At 42.4% G+C, this 26136-nt stretch overlaps 1 protein-coding gene across 8 annotated transcripts in view; it reads left to right on the top strand.

The window, feature by feature from the left end:
* The first annotated feature begins 65 nt into the window (after positions 1–65).
* The window catches only part of TP53BP1 (tumor protein p53 binding protein 1), a 33052-nt gene continuing 6981 nt past the window's right edge, over positions 66–26136 (top strand). The window contains exons 1-20 of one of the 8 annotated variants that reach the window (XM_035893977.1): positions 66–208; positions 855–1013; positions 1488–1569; positions 2439–2584; positions 3844–3964; positions 4286–4377; positions 5364–5566; positions 6639–7887; positions 15590–15709; positions 16253–16489; positions 17032–17089; positions 18243–18335; positions 19494–19995; positions 20975–21127; positions 22422–22714; positions 23048–23224; positions 23437–23858; positions 23990–24181; positions 24724–24927; positions 25511–25723. In XM_035893977.1, the coding sequence (XP_035749870.1) occupies positions 863–1013; positions 1488–1569; positions 2439–2584; positions 3844–3964; positions 4286–4377; positions 5364–5566; positions 6639–7887; positions 15590–15709; positions 16253–16489; positions 17032–17089; positions 18243–18335; positions 19494–19995; positions 20975–21127; positions 22422–22714; positions 23048–23224; positions 23437–23858; positions 23990–24181; positions 24724–24927; positions 25511–25723 (4708 nt within the window). In that variant the 5' untranslated portion in view covers positions 66–208; positions 855–862. The other 7 variants (XM_035893975.1, XR_004841962.1, XM_035893974.1 and 4 more) reach the window with 7 other exon arrangements.

The raw sequence follows: 26136 nt of genomic DNA, 5'->3' as shown, positions 1-26136 counted from the left end.
CGGGGTGCGCGGTTCCGAGGTCTTGGGAGCGCCCGGGCAGGCGCTGCAGCTGCGCCCCCGCGCAAGGAAGGCGGGCTGCAAGCAGGCAGCCTGCAGAAACCCCGAAGCCACGCGAGTCTGTCTTTCCGTTGCAGTGCCCTTGGAAAGACTGGAGGAGGAGGAGGAGGAGGAGATGCTGAGGACTGTTCTGCCTCCCCGCACGTAGAAGGTAACTTCTCCATTTCGGGTCTCTTCTTGGGTCCGTGAATCTGATCGACCATCTGTGTAGCTTTTCAGTTCAGCTGCATCGCTTGTCTCACTAGCCGTAGTTGTGCTGGTAATAATGGGTCAGAAATTTGTGTCTTTTTTTTGGAAGTTGATCTGTATGCTTTCGTGTTTGAAAAAAAAACCCAGCGGTTTTATCTCATTGTTAAGAAGGATCTTGGAGACAGGAAATGGCTTAGAAGAGGCATGGATGCATTGTGAGCATTAGGAGATGGAGCCTTTTTGTGGCAAAGAACTCCTAGCATAATGGTTGTTGTCATCAAAGGACTTTGAGGCACAGGCTGTGTAGTACCGGGAGTGTTTTCCCATTGTGGAATCCAGATCTGCTGCAGCACCTAATGGCGTTACATGAGACCTTGCTGGTTAACACTGGTTTCTGAGTTAATGGCCGCTGTTCCTGTTCTGTTACTGTATTTTTAGTTGGTATTCCTGAGATCAGAGTCTGTTAGTTTATTCAGAGTTTCAGCAATGGCCTAAATACTTTCCTTGTTAGAGGGTGTATCTTTTGCCCTTATAAAGTGATAGATGGCTCTTTGATGGGTTTTTTGGGGGGTGGGGTTTACACATCAGTTATGGATGTTTGGTGTTAGATACAGGCATGTCACAGCTGCAGTTTGGAGCTCTAGAGCTCTCACAGAGCCAGGACTTCGAGAGTGACTTTGTGCCCAATGAAGGAGATGATAGGCATCAGTTTCACCCTGGAGCTGCGGTCCCTTCTTCCAAACTTGTGAAGAACGATGCTAAAGATGGTACGTAAAAATTATCTTCGATGTCCTTTTGTTGCTCTATCAATTCTCTCTGGTTTATTTACATTATAGATGTTTTGTTCCTTTGATAGGAAATAGAGCATTGGTAGTTTTCAAAAATTAGTTCAGAGCTCATTGGTAGTTGAAAAGAATTTTGCTTTCTCTTTCCTTTGCGCTAGTTCATTTGTGTTCTTGCAGTTGTCCAACTGCTGTCATTGATTCTTGCGCCTCTCTTTTCTAATTTGTTTCCAGAATATTCAGACAATCTGACACTCAACTCCCTCCCGTGTAAAAACCTCATTCTGTCCTTTGTTGTTGTTGTTGTTGCTTTTGTTAAGAGTTGGAGATCAGTTTTTTTCATCTAAAGCTTGTCTTGATATTTGTGTAGTTTACAGAACTTCACTTTCTTCTTTTTATATTAATCCAGGTGACCCGAGTGACAATTTTTTTTTTTTTTTTCCCCCTCTCTCTTGGTAGAACTGCGTGGGGACAGCACGGAGACGGTCTCCAGCACGGAAGCACATACTGCTTTGGAAGGCCAGCCAGAGAAGTCTGAAAGGTAAAACAGTCCATGTTCTTTATAGATCTCGTGCTGACGTTCTGGAAATTGATTTGTGTCTTTTTTTTTTTTTTTTTACTGGATTTTTAGACGTAGGAGGGTTCAGGCTTCAAGGCAAAAGAGAAAAGTGATGGGAAAGCTGAAGTACTGATGAGACCTTTTGGCAGCAGTGCTGCCTGAGGAGTGCTTTCACCATTCCTAGCTGAGAAAAGAGGTGGTGCCAAACTTACACACAAAGATATCAATAGGTTTATTTTTAAGGGAGAAGTGCACTGGATAATCAAATATACTAATAATTTTCTTAAAGTTAAATGACTGGAATGTACTAAAAGTAATAATTCCATTTAAGTCACAAAAGTTATTTCAAAATGCAGCATGGGCTTTGGCCTCGTAGGAGAAATCTAGAGGTTAAGTGGTGGCTACTCCAGGATGCTTTTGAGTATTTGCTATTGTAAGCTTTACAGTTTTAATTATTTTTAAATGTGAAACTTCAGTGTGTTGAAAATGATCTACATACCTTTTGTGCCAGATAGAATAATATTTAGCTCATCTTGTATTGTCAAATCATGCCACAAAATTATATTAAAAAGGAGGTGAAACAAAATTCCTAGAATCCGCATTGAATAGAATTCAGTAGAATGGTCTGCATTCCATTTAAGCATCACTTAGGTTGGTAAAAAATGTACAAAACAATTCTGAAAATTTAACTTGTTACTTTGTCAGGAGAGAGAGGTTGGTCTTTTTTATTTATTTTTCCCCTGTGCTCTACACAAGTGAGTACCTTTCATCTGTGCTGATACATTTTCTTTACAAGGTATTACTTCATACTTCAACTGTCTCAGGTCAGTGACTGTGTCTTGCTTTTCCAGAACTCTGCAGGAAGCAGAAGAGCATACCAGGAAACAAATGCCTGTCTGTGACCCCACTGACACTGAGAAATCCCTTGATTCTGGTCACGAGGAGTCAGATATCTTGTCAACTCAGGAAGAGATGTTTCCTGAGAATGATGCAACAGGTAACAATAGACAAGCAGAGCCAAAATTTCCATCCCAAAGATCATCATCATCATCTCCACTTGATCTTTTTAGGCATGTAGTGTTTTAGGGTGCAAAGTGCTGTGAGTATTTTTCACGTATTTTCTGCTAAAATTGAGAACGCTTTGGAAATGAAAGGCCTCTTTCACTATAGCATGGAGCAATGTCTAAATGTCACTTCTTGTTAGAGCAGTTACTCTGGCTTGTTAAATGCATTTAATTTCCTTCCTTTCTGCGTCCATTGAAGAACAAAACCCAAAATAACTCCTTTTACCCTCTTCTGAAACTGTCAATAACAATGTTCACCCTTTGTAATGACCCCCAGTGTCAAGTATGGATAAGTAGTGTAGGCAAATACTGTGGTCCTTCTCATGCTGCGTAACTCTGGCAGAACATTCCACCTTACTTTACACCTTACTGAACTGGCCTTCCTGTTGTGGGGACAGGACAGGATTTTGCAATCAAAGTCTTCGTACCACAATTTTGGTCAGTTTTATTTGTCATCTAGGTTAATGTCCCTTCCCTGCAAAAAAAGAGATTACATGAAATAGGATCAGGAGAGAGGTTATCACTGTGTGTCTTGCTAGGAGGATATCTATGTCTGGTTTTGGTATCCATAACCAAAAGGCTCCTAAAAAAATAGTAAGATTCTTAACAATCTTAATAGGGAAAGGCCTAGAAAACAAAGTTTTGAAAGGCAACTTTGTCACAGTTTATAAAGCATAAGCTAAATGAAGTCTCACTTTATGTTTTTTGTTTAGTTTTAATTTGTGCACAACTGTGTCTATACCAGTATCATCTTGTGCATGAGCCCTCTGTATCCAGAGGTTCAATAACAACCTCCTACTCACACTAGGTCAGTGGTCAATGCCAGGTGTCTTTTCTTGCAAGAACCTTGTCTGTATTTGCATTCTAGTGCTGGATCAAATGTGCTGATATTGGGGCCGTTGGGGATTTTTCTTTTAAATTCCCAAGTAGGAAGACTTTTACAGTCTGGCCTGATAAAAATATATTCTATAGGTACAGACTTAGCTTTTTCATCTCAACTATATCATGCTCTCATTTCACATACTGAACTTTCATGGGCACTCCTCCTCCAACTCTGTGAGAATCAGCTTGTCCTTGTCTACCTGAGAAGTAACTGTGCAGTAGTGTGAATGTAATTCCTCAGAATTTTCTGATCAACTTGGTTATTGGCCACATTTCTAATCTCCATTCCTTTTGTTCAAAATGGCTGCAGGGAGTGGCTGTCCGATAACCAGGGTGGAAGAAGGAAGTTCTCTGGCATGCACGCCTGCCCGCAGTCTGCAACTCCTGCAGCTCTCTGGACAGGGATCCCTTGCACAGGAGAGTCATTCCACGTAAGCAAAAAATCCCCAGACTATTGCAGTAGCTTAATTTTTACCACACTTTTCTTTATTCAAGGACTTGTGCTTGATTTTAAGCAATCGATGTTTTAATTTTGCACTATGAGAGGAGTATGGCTTTATTTTGCGATGAAATGAACTGATGCCCATGTGTTCAATGGCCATTTCTCAAATCTCTTGCTAATGAACACCTAACACTCCTTTTATGAGGAGACTCCTATTGTGACAAGCTGGAGCTACATTTTGGGGAGAAGTTGATGCATTTTCTAGTGATGAATGGTCGTCTTTTGCATGTTCCCTTTTCTTGGTCTGCAGTATCTCTTCAGGCCTAGTTATTCCTCCTCCTGTTGCCTTTGGATCCAATGCTCTCGTCCCCAGCAGTCCTACTGAACAGGAGCAAGAAAAAGGTAAAGTTTTCTGCATGCTGGTCCATGGTTGTGTGTCTGTGCTCTGTCATTTAGTCTGAGCATGCAGCCATTTCAAAACCTGCTGAAACGACATTTGAAGAGTACAGCGGGTTTGAGAACACTGAAAGAGGTAGATGAAGGGAGATCTGTGTTTGTGACTGAGATGCTGATTTGCTGTTGATATTTCTTGCATAGCTATCATAGTAAGATTAGTACCGTCGGCTAGCTCCCCTTCACTTGAAAGATAGGAAATACTTGTTGAAAATAGGAAATACAGATTGCTGCTTGCAATTGTCCTCCTTTCTTAGGGACGAGCCGTTCTTGCTACAGGCAGATATCCACAGTACATACATATTGTTAGGGCAATAGAAAGGACAGGAGGGCTGCATCATAACGTTTTACCTTGACTTGGATGACTTGCACAGTATTTTAAAAAGCTTTCCTATATGTGTGTATTCTAGAACACCATGCCAAAGAGGGATGGTTCTATATGATACCTTGTTATACCCACTCGCCGTCAGGGATAAGGTATCCATCCATGCAGACTTTTAGTGTGGTACAGAATCACCATTCCTTTCTGTGAGATTCATGTCACAGAAGGTGAAATACTTTTAGAATAGATATTTTGTTAGCTGGGGTCTGAATTCGGTTGCATTTTAATGAAGATAGCAAAATGGATAAAAAAAACTTAGAGAAATGCTTTTTATAAATGTCAGATACCTGTTTCTAATTGTAGAAGTTCTAGGCCTGCAGCAAAAGTTACATGGATTCTTAACAAACTGCTTTTCCTCCCCTTAAATTGTAAGGATATGGATGTTTTTGATTTCTCTCCCACCCTCCAAAAAAAATATTCACCTACGGCAAAGATTTTAGGTTCATCCATTAAAGTATGAGGAAGTTGCATATGCCACTGAAGACAAGTCTTTTAACAGAATGTTGTAAGGCAAGAATTTGCTAGTAATGTATTTTCTGCTCTTTCAAACCAGATGAACAGATGGATATATCTATGCCTGTAGAAGGAGGAGATCTGATGCAGAAGCAGGGAGGAGATACGCCAGTGGAGATGGCCGTCCCATGTATCCCACCGGGACCTCTTGTCCTGCCGCAGGCTTCAACTCCAGTGTCCCAGAGTGCCCCAACCTTCTTTCCTGGATCTTTACCTATACCATCACAGCCAGAGTTCTCTCATGTAAGGGTTCATGCAGATATGTGTTTTGAGGTTTTTGTACGGCTGTTGCAGAAGATGTGTGTTTGAGTCAGCCTCTGTGCTTCTGTGTTGAGCTTTCCTACTAAGCTGGTTCTCATGACCTTCCCTATTGCCACCAATCACGGTTAGATATTGATCATACTGTGTGGCACTTTATCCTGCAGAGAAAATGCAGAACAGCTTAAGAGGGCATAGTGAGTTAATGAATGTAGAATTTGTTGTCTTTTAATCTATGCTAGAAAGTTTTGTTCTTTTTTTTTTTTTCCTCTCTTTGAAAGGCCGCTGCTTTCTGATGCTGAGCTGGGCGTCCTGCATCTCAAACTGCATCATAAATTAGAATTTTAGCAGGATAGACCTTAGCATTATTTGTCATGGAGAAAGCGAAGCTGTTTTCTAATTAAGCATTTGTATTCTCCTACAAGGCTAGAATTAATTTACTTCATTTATCAAGTTGCTTATTCTTACTATCTGTTGTTTCCTTTGTGCTTTTTGATTCTGGAAGTTATTAATGTTGAAAGGGATTTAATGGACAGTTGGTGGCTGTATAGCCTAATACTACAAATTTCATCAACTTCAGACAGAAAATAAAGATTGTAGTAGAGACTTCAGTAGTCAAAGCAAGTCTTCTCCTTAGCTGAAAGCAGCTTTCATGCTAATATGATAGATTTCTCCAGAGAATCTTTCCAGAATCCTTGGTTGGCTGACTAAAAATGGCTACTAATTTGCCATACTTTACCTGTACTTCCTGGTTTGGTATTGTGAGAGATGTACCCAAGGATTGTGTCTGTCTTTACCATAGAGGTACTAAAAAGTAATGGGTGGTGATAATTTTTCTCAGCAAGAATGGGGCAATTATGACTCATGTCAATGGGGGGAAAAATGTTTGTTTGTGGGGTTTTTTTGGTTGGTTTGGGTTTTGGGGTTTTTTTATATATCTGTTTGTAGTTTTGTGCTGAGCTTGCTCTGCTCCATAGTCCTGTGTAATGTTCTAGGAATAACAAACAGTCCTACTCAGGATGCCCTGATGCTCCATGTCCCACTTTTCTCATTTTAGGATATCTTTGTTCCAACTCCGAGCCCAGAAAAGAAGCATGAAGGAGAAGAAAAAGCTGCTGCTTTAACCCATTTATGCTTACCAGGAGATCTCTCTGGACCCACAGATGCTTTGTCAAAGGTGTCTGCAGGTGACTCTGTGTCACAGCCTTCTGAGTCCTGTAAGCTGATGCTCTCTGCAAGTGAGTGTAGCCAGCCCACAAACACAGAGGTCAGCTCAGGCTCTCTGAACACAGGCCAAGACAGTGAAACCACCCAGGTAGAGATGATTTCTGAATGCAAGGCCTCAGACTTGAGACTCTGTTCTGTGGAGAATGACAACATAAAACTGAGGCTGGATGCAGGTGCTGAAGCCCTCTCTGAAAACTGTGAAAAAGCAAAAAAGGAGGGTTTACAGACTGCAGGAAAGCCTGTAATGCAGTTAGTCAGTGCAGATGTAGCAGGAGATGGATCATTAGCCCGTACAGCTCATCAGGAGATTGAGTGTATTTCTGGAAGTCAGGCTGCTGCAGATCAGTCTGGTCTGCCTGAGATTTTGTCCTACACTCAGGGTAGAGAAGCACAGTCTAAGGACTATCCATTGGAAGAGACTTCGGAACCTGAGGCAGTTCCTGAGACTCAGTGTGAAGAACAAGAAGAAAAACTGCAAGTAAAAGAGAAGCAAGTAAATGAAGATGAGTCCCTTGTTGATACAACACTTTCTCAAAGGTTTATTCTTGAAAGGGAAGTACAGTGTCATGAAGATATGGAAGTGGAATTTGCTGATGGTTCTTGTAAAAATAACATAAATTTGTCTGATCAGGCCCAAGAATTAGAAAAGATTGGTCCAGAAAGCCAGGGAAAAGAAACTTCAGAAGGTTGTACTTTTGGCATTAGAGAGGCAAAGAGCATGGATAAAATTTCCTTTAAAGCTGCTTCAGAAAACATGCCAAAGCTCAATAAAGTTTTATCTAACCCTTCTGTAGGGGCGATACTAGAACAGCACAACAATTTGTTTCCCAAGTTAAAGAGTGATGTTCCATCAGAAGTGGCATCGTATGCCAAAAACCTTCCAGGTTGTTCAGAATTAGGACAGATAATAGGGAATCGGCCACCACTTCAAGAGGAAGGGGTTGACGTGCTGGTGACTCAGCAGGAGAATCGGGTGCCAAAGAATGTGGAGGATACTGTTACGACAAGGAGTCCGGAGCAAGAAGAGCAGATGCAGCCCCAGGAGAAGGCAACTGCTAAATCCCCCAGTCCTTCCGGTGGTAAGTGAATTTAGGTTAGAAGTTTGCAGGTGTAGATTTTGAACGATGTCAAGGACATCTGGGTACAATCCTTGGTGTTTTCAGGGAGCACCGATCTTGGATGTGTGTCAAACAGCATCTCATAAGAGCAGCACTGCAAGTTACTGTGTTACATGCGTAACATGCCTTTACTTTTTTCCCCTTTGTCGCACCACAGGTAAGAATGATAAGGTAGTTCGTGTTCCTAATGCAGAGCACCTTTGAAAACTTGGAATGTTGTGACCTTGGCAATGCTCAGGGATTTTTGTAACTTTATTTTCTCCCTCAGAAGCAACAACAGTCGTGTCCTTGAAAGGAAGAGGGTGTGTGGTAGGCTGTACTTTCCCTCTTGTAGGTCTCCTTATTTTTTATTTTTTTTTTTTTTTTTCTTTTTTCATTCTTGGAGAAGAATTTTCCTTGTGGGGGTGTATAGAGCATCTTTGGGCTAGAAACTAATACAGCAAATTTATCTTGAGATTATTTTGAAGTAGAATGGCTTTTCACTTGCACTTAAGCTGTGTCTCTGCGGGTATTGCGATGTGTTGAAATCCCTTTAATGTGCCATTGTGTAGTTACACAAGAAATGTGGGGTGCTCTAGCTGAGTTTTGTGGAGCTTTAGCCTCTTAGTTGGCTTCATTTTAAAACATGGAGTTCCGTACTCCTCAAATGAGAAAGTAATAGAAAACAAAGTTTTATTGGAGCTTTGTCTTGAATTGTATGCATTTTTGAGATCTAAGTAATCTTTCATTAAACTGCAGGATCAGACAGGGTGAGAGAGTTCTTCCCCCTCTTACGATGACGGTAGGTGACTTCCAGTCTCCTGAAGTTGGCGATTATGAAAGTCAAGGGTCTGAAAATGTTAGTTGTCAATAGGTGATAGTTGTGTCTACATCTCCTGAACAGACCAGGATGTCAGCAGAGGTTTATTTAACTCTCTTCGCTGATGTGCTAGGTAGTTTGTGCTCTGTGAATTATCTACGTCCTTCGGTTAGAGTACAATGGAAGATCAATAGAACTGTGCAGTGCGACCAGAATTAAATGAGATGGCAAGGAGGGAAGATGCTTGTGAGCCATCTGATAGATGGTTCAGATTGACCAGTCTGTGATTTTGATTTGTGGAACCTATAAAGCTGTGGGCTAGATAGAATTTCTCTTACCACTTATAGGTCCTGGTATTGTTCTACAGCCCTATAGTCTGTTCTGCAGAGCTTGGTTCAAGTGATAACGTTTTCTAGTATTCCCTTTTGAGAAATTAGTGTAAGATACACTGCTTAAAAAACATTTCCTAACACTCTGCCTTCTTTTTCCCTGTATGTACTCAGCTGATAACCAGTCTGAATTATTTTCTGTTCATTGTCAGTGAGGGACATCTCTCTCATTTTCTCTGCCAATTTGTTTGTTTTTTTTTTTTTTCCTGAGAGCTGTACATTTCTTCAGAACTTCTTCAAAACTTCTCCCATCAGTCTCACAAGTCCAATATTTTTTGTTACTGTTTTCTGAACTACTTGTTTAATTTTTCCAGTTGTGAACTGATCCTTACTGCTGTTTATGGCTGTTTTGGCTGTTTCTTCCCCAAAGCCTTTTGAGCTCATTCTTATATGGTTCCCTCCCCTTTTCTTCAGTTCTTGTGACCTTGAATGGTGCTGACTTCTGGAACATTTGATCCTGTTTGGAAAGGTCAAAATGGCAGATTTCAAAAAGGAGCAAGATGAAGATCTTTCTTCTTTATGTCTGAACAGAAGTAGGTGAGATGACTTTGAAGTGCTAGATGGAGATTGGATGAAAAGGGATTGAGTGTAATACTTATGTATGTGTTTAATACCAAATTTGCTGACAAGTTTGAGAAGGATAACCTTTTAATAGTATGGAACTGACTGGTGAGAAGAAGCTCGAGATACCAAAAAAATAGGAGGAAGGTAGTATCTTGTGTTGTAAGGTAAGAATGACAGGTAAATATTGATACCTGCAGAAGTTAGATTACAGGGAGGTGTGGAAAAGAGATTTGAATGCTTATGCAGGTCATCAGTTTTGGAGAGACTTCCAGCAAAAGATAAAAGCAGTTTTCAAGCTAGATGTTGCTGTAAGTATCTGTTGACCTATTATAAAATAAAATAAATCTCAAATTATTTTCGAGTAGTATGGATCCTTGGGGCCACAGCTTTCCGATGTCACTGACATCCGAGAACAACTTGTGCAGTGGTTACTTTATTTTGAGCTAAATACGTGTTTAGTCATGTAAGCATTCCCAGGCTTTAGGGGTTCTGATAGCTTCTTTGTTTAGCTTCAAAAACTCCACTTGCCCAATAGTGTAGTCATATAAATTAATCTGTATTGTTGAGCACTGCTTAATATATCAGCTATCATGGCAATTTAATGGATGTGACTTTTGCACCCATTCTTCTGAATGCAGTAGGACCAGCCAGATGTTTGGGAGCTTTTATGGGTTTGCATTCTTTAACATGCTGAAACTAGTGACCATTGATGTCTTTCAGAATGTTAGCAAACTGCTTCGTTGTTGAGCGTGAAAGCAGAGTATTTCGGTTGGCCAGCAAGGCAAAGGTGTGTTTTGTTGTTTTTTTTTAATTTAGTGCATTCTCTGACAGCAGAGTTTTTGTTTGCTTAGGAAACTGGTGCTAAGCAAGTAACATGCTGGAGACAATTCAGTGGGTTGTTTTGTTGGTCAAGATGGTAGTGTCATCAATTTCAGATTTCCGTTATTAATCTGTGGTATTTAGATCTGCCTTAGCAACATCTTATCCAACGTTTGGAGGCTGCCTCTCTAAGAATACTTAGCAAAAGCTTTGAATACTGTTTCTAAGTGGTAGAATTGAATCATGCTGTAATTTTTCAAATTGGGAAAAAAAACCAAAAAAGCTTGAATGGCAGATTTTGGAGACTGCACACAAAATCTGCATCACCGGGGTCTGAGATACTCTGTGGACCAAGATGTCCAGCCTGTTAGTGTTAGATGATTCTGTTGCCATTTCATGTTTGGTGGGGTTTCTTTGTTGTTGGGGTAGGTTTTTTTCAGTCTTTCCCATTCAGTGGCTTGCAACAGGACATTGTGCCTTTGTGATAGCTCTGAAGTAAAGATTGAAAACCGCAGTCTCTGTGAACTGAGGTACTGCAGCAGTCAGAAGAACAGTTACGCTGCATCAGTCTAGCTTGGTATAGAAGCTTGCCCAATATTGAACAGCAGATCCGTATCAATGAATTTAAGGACAAAAATGCAGTGGGGAGATATTTCTGAAGAAATCTTGCTTTCATCATCAAGAAGAGTACGGTTTAGGAGCATGCCGAGTCTGAAGCCATGTCTTTGGGTTTTTGATAGGTGTGTTTTCCTCCTCCACCGTGGAATTTCTATATGTGGTTTTTCTGAACCTCTGTAAACTTTCAGGCTTCAAAGCCTCCTGCAGTGGGACGTTTGACAGCTTAAATTATATACTGGATAAAAAACCATCTCTGTTTCACCAGGTGTTAGTTTCATTTGATGCCCCCTAATTCTGAAAAATTTGAAATCTGAGAACTTAAATTTTATGTAGAAACTTATACATGGCAAGAATGAAGGAACTTGGTATTAGTATCAGAAAATCTATTTCCCTTCTATTAAGTCTAATGGGGAAGAATTGCAGGAGCTCAAATGTTACTTAACATGAAGTTGAATGATGAAGTTTGGATTCTAGTATTCTTAGTGTTCTTAATTTCCCTTAACGGAAAGAATTAAAAAAGGTTTATTATATAGAAAATAATGCTTTGAGGGCATCTGATCAAAATATTGGTCAGGAAGTTCAAAGGTGTTCTGATCCCATTGCATTTGTGATCTCAAATCAACTTTTCTGTAAACAAGTCCAGGACATTTGGTATCCTGGGACTGCATGTTTCTTAAGACAGTTTGGCAGAGTCAAGAGAACAGTACTGGTCTTTGAGCTTAAGAACGGTATAGGTTTTATTAAATAAAATAGTATGTTTGGCAGTCCACTGCTGAAATGATGATAAAATAAAGACGAGTAGCTGTAGTGGCATAACAAGGTTGAACGTGACGTTCACTTCAGTATGGCCTTGCACAGAGCTCACTATCTAAAACTTCCTCTTTAAGAGAGTGTCAACAAAATCACGTTTAACTTGAGGTAATGCTTCCCTTGTTATATTGTATTTGAAATGTTTTTGTAGATAAATCTACATGCAACTTAAACACATCACACTTGGCTGGATTTACTTTTGAAAGAGAACAATAAGCCACCGTTTGGAGAAAATTAACTCAGAAGTGAATGCTGCTGGTTGTGTTTTGCATATTTGTATTGCGCTAAAGGGCTGATCGGTGTTGGAGATTGCTCAGGCTTTTGAGATGCTCTGTCTGCTGTCTTCAGGCTCGTGAAGCATGGTGGAAAAGTATGTAGACTGATACTTGTTCTCCTACCATCGCTCAGTCCTTAAGGCGTGACAAGCTTTAGAGCATTCCTCTTCTCTTAAAGCAGCTTTGTTCTCAAAACAGTTATTCCCAACAGGAGTCTAATTCCTTGTCAGCAGATTATGAAGCATAGATCAGTAAGCATGAACTCTGGGGGAGGACTAGAAGGATCTTGGAGAAGAGTCCAAGAAGCAGGAGCAGAAACTGGATGGTGAGGCTGGGGCAGTGTCTTTTTGGTTTTGAGGTTGCTTTGAATAAGATATTAACTGTTTAGTTACTCTACTAGAAAAATGCTCAAAAGCTAGAACATGAATAGAGGGACATGGAAAAGAAATCTACTCATTGAAGTGTGTGCCTAGGGCTCTGGAGTTTGTAGAAGTTGTGGTTGTCCTTGAAATCTTTTTTTGTAGATTGTACAGTTTTGTACGTATAAAACCTTATTCAGAAAGTTATCTTTTTACTGCTAAGATAAAATAAAAAAGAAGCAGATGGACAATGTGGCTAACATAGTTATATTTTAAGTGTACCAGGTTAAATAAAAAGTAGGTATTTTTATTAAAATAATGAACAGGTGTGTTGTGAAGCTCTTAAATCTTTTTAACATTGCCTCAGGCCTGGCTAGTGTGATGATTCTTAATCTGGAAGACTTCTGGAAGTAAAGTTGTTTCTTACTTTCTAATGGAGTCCTTTTGACACATCACAGCTAAATATGAATTACCCATGGAGAAAAATGTATGTAATCAAGATTTTGTCCTGTCTATTAAGTAGTTGTGCTAGTGAGTTAAGAACACAACAAGTTCTTAAATAGAAGGCATGGGGTTCTTTGGGGTGGTGCTTTTGTTTTGTCTTTTTCCCCTCCCTTCTGTATGCAGAGAAAACAGAGTGGCCGTCCATGACTACTGGCCGCCTCTGTAGACCTTCCTGTGGCTGAGAGCCACAGTAGATGTGCCACATCCCTTGTTAGGTGATGGGTAGGGGAGAGGAGCTAGAGCAGGGGGAGCTGCGCTTGAGCTGCTTGGGAGCTGGAGGCTGGCCATCCATGTAGTGGTAGTGAGCAAGAAGCATCATGGTATGCAGAAAAGGTGGTGGGATTCATCTTTTCATCCAGAGGTGAAGAGGATGACAGCTCTGCTTCACTTAGTTTGATGCAGAGCTGGGAGATTCCTTTGTCCCCTTCTGTTAGGAGGGTGCAGTTCTGTGCTATGCTGGTGCCATCCGCACTGTGTTAGAAACATCCAGCTCTCCCTGTGAGAGTGTTACCCAAGCAAATAAAATGTTTATACCTTAGCATTAGCAAACTTGAGAGACAAAGTGAGCCAAAGACAGACCCAATTTTTTGATGCTAAAAGATAAAATGATAAGATAAGATGATCTTAAGGACGTAAGAAAAGTTTGTGGAGAGAATTGGCCTTTTCTATTCTTACAGCAGTTGATGCAGTTATGTGGAGGCAATTAAGCTTTCAGGCATACGCGGGTTTCTCAGGTCCTGTGAGTGTGAAAGCTTGTTTGTTTTCTGTAATGGTATCTGTTGATTTAGTAACTGGATTGTCTCTTATTAAAATGCAGGGTGATCATTTAATGAATTCTTTTGATCATTTGTTATTAGCCTGCCAAATGTGGATTTGTGGGCTAGAGGGGATTGTGGTAGCTAAATTGATCAAAATTCAGTGGAGTTTCTGAAGACTTCAGTTTCTAAATAAAACCCTTCTAAAATGGAGATCTGCTGTAGGTCATGGTATGAGAGGCCTTTTGATACGCGGCGTGCCCACCCAGCGTGAGGACCATTGCACTATGGAATACCTAGCTGCTGGAAAAGCACGCTGAAGTCCTTAGGTGGATCTCAAGGATGTTGCAGGTGCTGATCTGTGTCTTTAAAGCTGGTGCCAGCAGGGCAGGTGATGGCTTTCAAAGCTTTCAGACCGACAATAGATAGCTTTTAATTGGTGGGGTTTTTTTTTTCTGTGAGGGGATTATGTCTTTATCATGTATTTATGGCTTCATCTGCCGCAGGGTAAATCATATGTCAGCCTCTTCTGTAACTGAGGGACAATGCACTGCATCTGGCTGTAACGAAAAGTTGCATCTGAATGTGTAGTGCCAGCTCTTGAATCCAGGTAACTGAGTGTGTGTTCCCATGACTTCAACAAACAATTTTCCAATACTGTTTTGTTTGGGGATTTTTTTTAATACATGCTTCTTAAAATTCAGGAGTTACATAAATTGTGACTTGCATTGTTTGACTAATATGTTGAATGAAATCCAAAGAAAAAGAACAGTTTAAAGGAAAAGGAAGGATAGTGACAGAGATGGTGGAAACCATTTTGACCTCTGTGGGGAGGAAAGGGTTATTCTGTTAAGTACTTCTGTGTAATTTGGAAAGAATCCAGCCTGCAAATTACTGATGTATGATGTTGGAGGTTTCCAAATAAATGGCTGGGGTGAGGCAAAAGGAGGGAGCATTTTACTAGGGTTTTAATGTATTTTATCTGTTAAATCCTGCAAGATCTGCACCTGGTAAACCCAGCAAGGTGTGCTTTCCCTGACGGTATGGGCTACCTCAGCCAACAGACCCTGCAGACCCTTTATGCTGGAGCCTGCACAAGAGGGGGCAGAAGTATTAGAGAGGACAGGAGGATGGGGCCAGTCCTTCTGGTGGCAGCCTGCAGCCGGTTCTGAAGCTGCAGTATCTTTTATTTCTCTTAAAGCTTACTTTCCAGGCAAGTTTCTGGTGTCATCTTGTAACCGTTAATTGACTGCTACTAATTGTTCAGGCTTGTAGGTGACTATCTGAAGTGTATCTGCTGACCTTTTATGCAAGGCTGTTTGGTGATAAAGCATCATTCTGTGTAAGTTCTAGGTTATTAATTCAGGCAACAGTAGCTCTGCCGATTCACTTCTGTCCTAACCTTCATTTCTATTTCTGGCCTCAGCTCCCTTTTCTGTGGAAAATCCTGGGCATTTCTGCAGCAAAGCTGCATTCTGCAGAAGTCCTATTCATGTCAGGGTATTTAGTCTCACATTTATCTAGCACCTGGGGAGAGCTGCATCGAGTTGGCCCACAGCCCAGATTTTCACCAAGAGAGGTTTTCCACACAAAACATGAGGAAGACCAGAGCAGCTGTCCTGAAACCAGGAACTGTTCCAGGAGGGTTTGTACAGGACACCACCAGGGTTATGCTTTTCCCCATTTCCACAGCACAGTGAACCCATGCTTCTGGTATTTGGACCAAAGTAGTCCCCCGAAATTGCTAATCTTCGTGCTCTCTGTCTTTTAGGAACCCCGTTCCATTTTACTTTGCCGAAGGAGGGTGACATCATTCAGCCCTTGACCAGCATAACACCACCTCTTACTGGCCAGCTTAAAATGGGACCCAGAAGGCACAGCACACCCATCGGTGGGTTTCACCAGAGTGGCTCCATTCTGCAGTGAAAGCCTGTTTGGAAGCTTTTGATTCTTGATGCAGGATCTGATGGGTAGCTCAAAACTACCTTGACAAAAAGCATTGTTGTTCTGTGGGGAGGACTCATCCCTTCTCCACACTTCCCTTGTTGCGTTTTCTCCTTGGTCCCTAGTGAAGGCGTTTGCTCCCTGGCTATGGGGTGGCATGGAACATGTCTTCCTTGCACTCATTGCATTCCCACATACAACTCCATTGAAGAATGCAACAAAACAACACCCCACATTTGCTGGATGAAAGGATGTGGGTACTTCTGCTTGGGTAGTAGTGAAGTATTAGGATTTGTTTGAGATAAAAAGATAAACCTGTGCTACAGAACTTCCATGCTTTGGGACCCTAGATAGGAGTTCCCACTACTGCACTATTGCTGATAATGCATGCAGTGAAGCATCTTCAAAACAGAACTGGGACCTGGACCCCAACAGTGTGAATGCCAGTAGCTACTTTTTGGTTTACTTTTTTTTGTTTTCCTGTTTTCAGTGGATGATAGTTGCCCAGACAGCACTATAGCAACTAGTGATGTTACAGCAGAGGGCACAATGGGGACCAGCAATGTCACCGTGGAAAGTGCAATGGTATCAGCAGATGTGTCAGAAGTGTGTGAGAAAGGAGATTCTCGTGTGGTTCCTGAGGCTGATGCAAAACTCTCTCTGCGAATGAACGTTGTTACCCCCGTGAATGATGGGAGTGAGGAGTCCCTGCCATTCAGCTTGGAAAGTAAGAGGATGAAACCTTGAATCATACAGGTCCTACTAAATCTCAGCACTAACTCAAAATCTCTTTGTGGCATTCCTCAAGACAGTCTCTGAGTCTCTGTAATTTTCCTCATTTTTCTTTTTGGGCAGTGTCATTTAAATTTGTTTCCCTGTTCCTGCAAACGCTCTAAGTAGGGGTGGAGTGAGAGGAGGGGCCTCTGTTGTGAGGAACGTTATTTCCAGCAGACTAAAAATTGTGATGTATAGTGGCAACATCACAAGACAGGAATTGGAGTTTGATTATATTGGGAGGGAAAGGATTTTAAAAGTATAATCCAAACAAAAGAGTTTGACAGCATTTTAATCAGAGCAGTGACATTCAGTCTAATAGTCTAAAACTTGTAGAACCTCAGGTCTGTGATGAGAAGTTGGGCGGGGAGGCCTGGGCGCCCCTTGCCCAGTGTTACTCACCCTCTCTCTTCACTGAGTGGGGGGGTCTGGGAAGGGACAGGAGAGTCTGTTCAGGTGGCACCGAAATCATCCTTCCCTTCCTTCTTGTTTCAGAGCCTACAGCTAGTGACAGGAAAGACGGATCGTCTGCTGCTGCTGGAGCTGCTGCCAGGTAACTGGGCTTGTTGCTGCGCAGAGTTAATATGAAGGTCTGGGTAGATCCTTTTTCTTCTCGTTACCAGCAGCAGGGAAAAAAAATGGAAATGAGACACACAAGCTTTTAGCAGTAGCCACGACATCAACTCTTTAGCTCTTGCAGCAGGTTTTAAGTACATAGGCAAGGTGGGTGCCCCACGTGCTATTTCACTGCAGGCTTTGTGCTTCCTACTGATATCAGCATTTTGCCTCCTGGTTGTAATCAAAGCAGAAATTTGTGTCTTGTGCAGTCTGGAATGCAAGTCTGCCTTATCCACCTCTTAAATTTCAAACACATGGTTTTCTGCTTTCATGCCTTACTGTGCAGTTTTCTGCAAAGAATCTCTGAGGAGTTCTGAATGAGAATTCCCTTTCTGATATGAAAGCAATAGAAACATAACCGTGTAACCAATATTCTGAAATCACAGTTCTAACACATTGACCAAAACATAAGTTACTCCCTTGGACTTCTGATTTGTATTTATCTATCTTATCTCACATTTTAGCTTTTGGGGAGTATGGTTTGTAAGTACTAATAAGAATCTGAGTGAGAAGATTGACCTGTAGTCATCTGAGTGAAGTATAATGGTTTGTATCGCTGAGAAAGCTTTGAAATGAACTCAGTATTTCTTGTCGTAGGATCGTGTGCTAGATGGAAATCATGCCTTAGTGCTGGGGATGAGTGGCAGTCATTCCTCACTGGCTGAGGATGGGTTGCCTCTGTAGGTATAGGTTGAGCTTGATCTCTCAGGGTCTGCTTTATGACTGTCACTCCCAGTAATTTTGTGGTGTCATGAAAATCCTGAGAAGTAAGCCATAAATGGTCTGTGTCCCCTGGTGGGTACCAGGGGTAGTAGGTGGTGAAATTCCTGATGGCACTGCAGTTTTCCAGAATTGTTACATTGATCTTGGCTGTTAGGGTGTCTGCAGAAATGCTTATACAATCACAGCTTGTTTCTTGACCTTTGAGACTGACCATCTCGCTCATTCTGTGGCTGTATAGGTCAACAAGCTCAATTCCAGTCATTGCTTTCCCAAGGGGCTAGGAACTCTTGTTTTGCTGTATAAGGGATTTTCTCACTCCCTGATGCTTTTTTGTTTGTTTGTTTGTTTTAAATCTGCACTGCTAGCTCCCAGAAAGCATCATCTGTGTTTAGTCGTGTCTGTGAAGTTCGTCGAGAGGATGAGGCCAGAGGTCATGGTCTTTCCACTTCTCCGTTTAGGTAACTCCTCACAGTCTTTGCCTGCCAGTCCTGGTTGGATTTATATGCACATGTGCATTTTCTGCATCAAAGAAATTGCACTAAGTCATTGTCTTTGGGTGACTTAGAAGGTTGGGGACAACGGGGTAAGTATAAGAAGTACTGCATGTTTGTATCTCACATGGTAATCAGACTTACCTTTTTGGTTGGGCAGCAATGTGATTCCAGCTGACTAACATGCTTTGGTAAAATCTGGGGCTTGAGAGAACCGAGATCAGGCTTACAGCTGTCTAGGTGTCTTTTTCTCCTGTTCCAAGATGTGCTGACCTATTGTGTTTGTTACTGTTTCTGCTATTGTCTCCCTTCCAAGTCCATCCATTTTTGCCATCTCTGGTTGCTTTGAGAAGGACTGTACTGCTGCATGTCTTACGGTGATAAGGGTACTGGCTGGAGGACCAGACGTAGAGATACGCTTCTTCAGTGTTTTCCTTCTATCTTTCGATAGGGCAGTGAGGTCTTGGTCTATGGAGAAAGAGTAACCTGTATTTCAAGAGCATTGAACAGTTATGCTAAGGACTGTAATGAATAGGGAGTTCTAGTACTGGGCAATGTACAGACAGAACTGATGACAGTCACTCCTCAAAGCCCTCAAGTACACAGGGGAAGCCAAATGTATACTTCTAGTAAGGCTCAGTATATGGTTCCATATAATACCTGATAACACTTTTGATAGGGCAGACAAATTCTAATGAAAACATCAGACAGCATTTGTGTTTATGCTCCTGCCTCTTCTCGCTAGATGTGGTTACCAGTTTCAAGCCAATGAAGTGCTGAAGCAGCCTGTAGCAATGTCAGGACGGCATGACTTCCAGAACCATGTTGCCTAGTTGGTGCCCGACACGTGGAGTATAGATTGCTTTATTAGTGTTTGGAAAAGCACCTAGTTCTCTACAGGTGTCAGCCATTCTTATTGCTACCACGTGGATCACTTGAGAGATGTTGAAAGGTTATTGTATAGTTGGAGCTTCACTGAGTTCTGTGCAATCTTAAGAAGTAATTGAATGCCTGCCTGGTTTTTTTTGGTTTTTTTTTTTTATAGTGCTTTCACTTGAGTGGCAGCATACTGGTTATCTTCCTTTTTTAATCAATAATTTTGATCTGTATATAACTGATCTGCAGGGGGAATCTGTTCAGTTTTCCTGGCACGCAAGAAGAGGCTGAAACACATAAAAATCCCAGCGGTTCGCAGTACCAGCAACACAAGGCAGACAACAGTGGTGAACAGGTTCTAATTCCGCAGAGGGTGCAGCAGGACTGCCATCAACAACCTTCTGGTGCAGAGGATGGGGAGTGTGTGGAGACTCGTATTGTCAGCACTCAGGTGGAAGAGGAGAGAAGAATGCAGAAGAAACCAAGTAGGGCTGTTAAAATTGATGAAGGCCAAGAGAGGTGGGCAAACACCAAGAATAAAGGGATTCAAACTACAGCAGATTGTCTTTTTACCCCAACTACTGTTACTACAGCAACACAAACGTCAGAAGAAATCTGTAGGCAGGTGGAAGTGGGAACCAGTATGTCTGGGCAAAGACCTGGGCGACAAGATGCGAATGTCCAAACTGAGGAGAGTGGGGAAAAGCCTGTGAATGCCTCTGGAGAGGACATGGACTCTCTGCACAGTCAGGTGGGATGAAGGGTGCCTGTCTTTAATTTTACTGCTTTAGAACAGTAAAGTTTCCCTTCAGCCAGTAAATTCACTAACAGTAGGTTCTCTGTCAAAAAAAGCCAAAAAAAACCCCTTAAAATATTAACGTTGCAAGCTTTCCTGTATCAACAGTACAGAACCGCTAAGGTCGCAATACTCAGTGGGCAGCATGAGTTTGGGAAGTAAATGTCTCCGTATTTATTTTCTGGAAAAATATGACAAGTTTTGGTTGGTTGGTTTGGGGCGGGGAGGGTGGTGTGTGCAGATGTAGTTAACAATAAAAAAAAAATTACACTTTTTGTTGGATGGAGCTGGGAGTTGCATAAAATCATGAATGAAGGGTCTGGTGCCTTCTGTTTTGCACCAACCAACTTCTGACAGCTTGTGCTGCCGCTCCCTCCAGTGTCAATAGATAAACACAGGAGGGGAGAGCTCCTCCGGAGAAATGTTCTGACAAGATGAATAGCTTTGAATTAGTGTTTTGGAAAGCATTGCAGACTCGAGAAGGATCACTGCTTTGCAGTTACAGCTTCTTTGTTTTCTTGTGAACGCAAAGACTAGAAAAACTATTTTTTTCTAAACTTGAGTTGATAATAGTACATCCTCTGGGAAATACGAGATTAGTGGGGCTATCACTGTGCAGTGCAGTGTTCACGTGACGTGTCTGAGAGTCCGCTGCATGAAAGAGTATCAGAAGCCATGCTAAGCAAGTTTGCCGTTTGCTCCTCAGACGGCTGTGATTTCCCTTCCCCTGCCTGCTGGCAAAATGCGTTCAGTTCTCCCTTGGTAAGGGTCTCTTGTGTGGTTGCATCTCATTCGTAACAAGATGCTGAAAGGTTCCCTGCCCCAGTACTTGAACACAGTTTGAAGAAACCGTGCTGCAGAGAGAGCTCTACCAAGAAATGGTTTACTTTTCATTGTGGTCTGGTTTGTTCTTAATTCGTCCTGTTTATTACAGGGAGAGGAGGAGTTTAACCTTCTTCACCCACCCAAAGGCAGAGTTCAGCATCGCCACACACGAACTATTCGAGAAGTGCGCACTGTTGTTACGCGTGTTATAACAGATGTTTACTACGTAAATGGTGCAGAGGTGGAACGAAAGGTAGTTGAGGTAAGATTCTGTTTTCAGGGCTAAATGTAGTGATACGTTGGATGAAAAATAAAATTAATTGACATGAGGATCTGTTGTGGCTGCAGAAAAGGAGTTGAGTGAACACATCAGCGTGCTGTGATGACAAACTTTTCTTCGTGAGCAGACGTGTAGACCTTTCAGTGCGTGGTGGGGGCTGTATATTTGTTGTTGTATTTCATGCCTGTTACTGTACTCTGACACGCCAATTTTTTTTTTTAATTTTTTTTTTTTTCCCAAAGAACTGAACAAAAGTCTTTACTATGTGTGTCCAGTTGTTTTAAAATTCTTGGGGTTTTGTCAGACTAGAGAGATTTCAGAATGGGCAGAAATTCTATTAGTAAGGAAAAATCACTTCTGCCTGTAAAATTGGACTACGTAAGGCAGTTTAGCTTGCTTTGCAGCTCAGTGTCGTTTTTACCACACCCTTTTGAGTCCTGTGGACCAGATTCTGTAAGAGGTCTACAAAAAGCAACTTAAAACCAAACAGCAAACAAGCCTATTGTTAGCACACTTGTGTTGGTGTATGTCTGCTCATTAGCCGGAAAGTCTTTAGGGAATCTCAAAAGATAACTGACAAATGCACAGTGATCGTGTCAGCCCGCTGGCAATAAACTGTTAGTGATACTGTGCTGTAATGGTAAATGATGGAGAGCCTGGTGCTGTGTTGTTGCAATGAGTAATGGCACAGAAAGATGAATTAGTTCAGTGCAAAGCTTATACTTTCATGCTTGATGCTACATATGAAATTGCTTATTGTAACATTAAAATAGAGAATGAAGTTTCTGGAAATGTGCTTACATAGGTTGTGTAATCACAATCATACAACCATTTCCCGTTTGTCTACCGACATTCGATACGACTGGTTTGTAGATACATATTTTTGTATTCATAAAACTTTAACGGCTCCAAATGGCACCTGTCTGAAACTGGTCTTGGATGGTTAGTAACCAAGGGCTGCTGGTGTCTCAGCTTTGTTGTACACTCACACTCTCAAAGAGTGGGAATTATTCAAAGCCAGACTAATTTGATACCAACCAAGCTCTGTCCTGTTGACTGATTTCTTGATGAGACTTTTTTTGTATGGCACCTCAGGCCTATAGTGAGACACACTGACTGCCACTGATCAGTCCAGACTCAGATCTGCATGGCTATCTTCAGTTCTGTGAATGTGGTCTCACCTTCTCTGTGTGTAGCTTCCATCTAGCAAATGCGTCACCTTTAACAAACCTCTTATTTTTTGTTTGTTTTTTTATTTTCCTTTTTTCCTCTTAAGGAAACCGAGGAGCCTGTAGTGGAGTGCCAGGAGTGTGAGACTGACACATCCTCCTCTAGAACTGCAGTGGGCTCATCGCTGACCTCAGGGGACCTTGGTGATGTCAGCTCCTTCTCATCTAAGGCCTCAAGCCTCCACCGTACATCCAGTGGAGCAAGCAGTGGTCACTCTGCCACACACAGCAGCAGCAGCAGCTCCGGGCAAGGAACTGGAGCTGTCAAAGGGAAAGTGTGTGGTTCAGAAACTGGAGAGTTTGCTTTACCTGTTGGCAGAGGCGTCTTAGGAAAATTAAGGTACGTGCAGAACCTTGGGAAAGGAAGAACAGATATTTTGCAGAAGTGAACAGCTGGCTTGGGTGGAATGTGAAGCAGGGTAGACCCTAAACAAAGAATTTTCTGGGAAGGGTCTGGCTTGATGAACAGAAATAAGGAGATAGTCTTTGCTTTCACATTTGTTCTTCTAAGGGAGTAGTTTGTTTCCTTGTGAGGCATTGCTTTGCCTAAATTCTTGCCAGTTTAGCAGTGATGATGCAAACTTCTTGAACAGTTGTGAGATCACAGAGGAAATGGGGGGATCCTAATGAGCTGGCTTCTATTTTCAGAGTGGTTAACTCTCCAATTCTTTAGCCCTAGGAAAGGAGCTGGTCAGCCAGCATCTCCGCTCAGAGTTAGCCAGACAGGAGCACAGCCTTGTGAGGAAGAGGAGGACTCCGTGCCTGGCACTCGTCAGGGTGGCAGAGCACCTGTGACACCTCGTGGGCGAGGAAGAAGAGGCCGCCCACCATCTCGAACAACAGGAGCAAGGTACCCTGAAAAAAGGAGACTGTAACTTTAATTTTTTTGCCAAGGAGGGGAATGGGGAGCTGCTGTCCTAATGTGACAGAGGAAAAAGAGTTCCGAATGTGTCAGGAGCTAGTTTTTGGCGCTAGCATATAACAGCTGCAAATATCTCGCCCAAGTATTTGTTTAGTAACTTTTTCCTGATCTTTCTGGTTGTGCTTTTCTCTTCTCCACAGAGATTCAGCTGGACTGCCAGGTGTGGAGGATCTCTCAACTACAGCATCACCTGAGGAGAAATCTTTTACTCGTTCAGTTCGCCTGTCAGATGGAGGGGAGAAATGTGACACTCCTGGCTTCTGTGCCTTACGTCGAAGTGACTCTCCAGAAATCCCATTACAAGTGGTGACTGGTCCTTCGGACTGTGCAGATTCATCCTCTGGGAGCAGCTTTGTGGGCCTCAGGGTTGTAGCAAAGTGGTCCTCAAACGGGTACTTCTATTCCGGGATGATTACCCAAGATGTCGGAGTAGGAAAGTACAAGCTGCTCTTTGATGATGGATACGAGTGTGATGTGCTAGGAAAAGATATTTTACTCTGTGATCCTATCCCACTGGAAACTGAGGTGACTGCACTCTCAGAGGATGAGTACTTTAGTGCAGGTAAGAGCAATGCTTAAGCTCCATCCTGGGGTTTTCTGAGTTGCTGAATGCCATGGGAGGTGGGTGCTTGTCTGGGAGGATGAGAAGCCTGGGGACAGTTGGTTAACGGGTGTTATTTGCTGTCTCATCAGGCGTGGTGAAGGGGCACCGGAAAGAGTCTGGAGAGCTATACTATTGCATTGAAAAGGAAGGCCAGAGGAAGTGGTACAAACGAATGGCTGTTATCCTGTCTCTGGAACAAGGAAATAAGCTCCGGGAGCAGTATGGGCTGGGTCCGTATGAACCTGTCACCCCCCTGACCAAAGCAGCTGACATCAGTCTCGGTAAGGGGAGGTGCTGTTGAGCTGCTGGCTCTGCTGTTCTGTGTCTTGTGCCTTTGAGATGCTTCTGGTTCCTGTTCTGAATTATCCATGTTTAAATATTTCTGGGTATTCAACAATGTTTTTTGTATTTTTATGATGGGATCTTTGAGATACTTTCCTTGGTTTGTGTCTTGCTCAGAGTCTCAGTTGTATTGACTGGCTTATGGAGAGTGGCCTGCTGCTAGGACAGCGATGCTTGCTGTATGCATTTATACCTGGTGGATAGCTGCTATGATACAAACTCTTCAGCGGGACTGGGAGGAAAAGAGGCAGGGTACAGGGCTTGAGAAGAAAGATATACAAGCAAGAGATTTATTGGGGGTTTTTTTGTTTTTTTGTTTTTTTTTTTTTTTTTTCTTTTCCTCTTGCTCTTCTCTGTCAGAGGGTGGTAGTGTGTACCTTCTAGGTACTACTGAGTTTAGCCACCTCTGTACCTATAGGTAGGGTGAAAGCTTGTAGAGCTGGGTGACAGCCAGTGACTAATCTCTGCTGCTGTGTTACAGATAATCTTGTAGAGGGGAAGCGGAAGCGACGCAATAACCTTGGTTCTCCCAGCACTTCCAGCAGCAGCACAACTCCCACTCGTAAAGGGCAGGAGAGTCCACGCATCCCACCAGGCACACTATCTGGGAAAAGGAAACTAGTTGCTTCTGAAGATGAGAGATCCCCAGCTAAACGTGGCCGCAAGTCAGCAGTGATAAAGCCTGGTGAGAACCTTATTTGCTGCTCTTAAACTTGCATTCAGCTATTTTTTTCCTCCCTGGTATTTCTGTAATTGATCTTTCTACTTCCCATAAGCAAAAAGTACACAGGATTGCTTGTTTGCCCTGCAGGATTTGAGACTGATTCTCTCTGGATGCAGTCAGCAGCCAGAGATACTTTTAGCATAGTCTGAGTACTTACCTGCCACCTTCTCAGTTCTGACTTTTAGAAGTGTTCCGACTTTAATGTTGTCATTTGCCTTGCTCGTTTCTTATCTCCCTTCTTACCTTTTTAGTCCGTCCTGAAATGCCTAGCTGTTAAAGGGACCCTTTACAGCAGTAAGTGTTGTTTCAGGGTGTTGATAGGCTGTAGAACATTGTCCCGTTGGTCACTCAGGTTTTGATTTGAAGATCCTTTGCAATCAGAAGGGTAAAAAATCCCTACCTATCCTAGTGTAATCCTAACCCAATCCTGCCTCCCTCTGTCTCCTCTGGTAAAATAACTGAAGTTGAATATATCCCACATTTTACACAGGTCTTTGTGCTGACCCTGACTTTTGGGACTCATGGTGCTTCTATCTCTCTGCAGGGGCTGTGAGAGCCGGAGAGTTTGTAAGCACCTGTGAAGGTGTAGAAGCTGTAGATCCCCCAGTACTGGAGGACCATCATGGACCCTTGCCCCACAATAAGACCCTCTTTTTGGGCTATGCCTTCCTCCTCACCATGGCAACACCCAGTGACAAATTGGTCAATCACCAGAAACCATCAGATGGTCCCGCAGGGAGTAGTGAGGAGGAAGAAGGTGAGGCAAATCTTCCAAGTGGAATGCTGTGGCTTTAGGAAATATGCTGGCTGTTGTCTGGTCAGGCAGTTCTATGAGTGCTTGTTTTACCCTTTTGCTCTTTAATCCTTTGCAGAAAAGACCTAAGACTCAGTCTTTGGTTTTGAGAGTTTACAGCCTGAAATGTGGCAGACTTCAGTGATGATCACAGGGCTGTTCAGTGAGCTAAGAAAGGTGTGAAAATTAGTGGCATGAGCAGTCTCAGGATAGTGTAATACGAGATGGAAGGTTTTAAGAGATAAGGGATAGTGCTGGGAAACACAGCATGAATGAACAAGTGCCGGGTCCTGCACTTTGGTCACAACAACCCCATGCAGCGCTACAGGCTTGGGGGAGAGTGGCTGGAAAGCTGCCTGGTGGAAAAAGACCTGGCG

Source organism: Egretta garzetta, unplaced genomic scaffold, assembly GCF_000687185.1.
Source record: "Egretta garzetta isolate BGI_Z169 unplaced genomic scaffold, ASM68718v1 scaffold975, whole genome shotgun sequence".
Lineage (NCBI taxonomy): Eukaryota > Metazoa > Chordata > Aves > Pelecaniformes > Ardeidae > Egretta > Egretta garzetta.
This window is presented reverse-complemented; position numbering and strand designations above follow the sequence as displayed.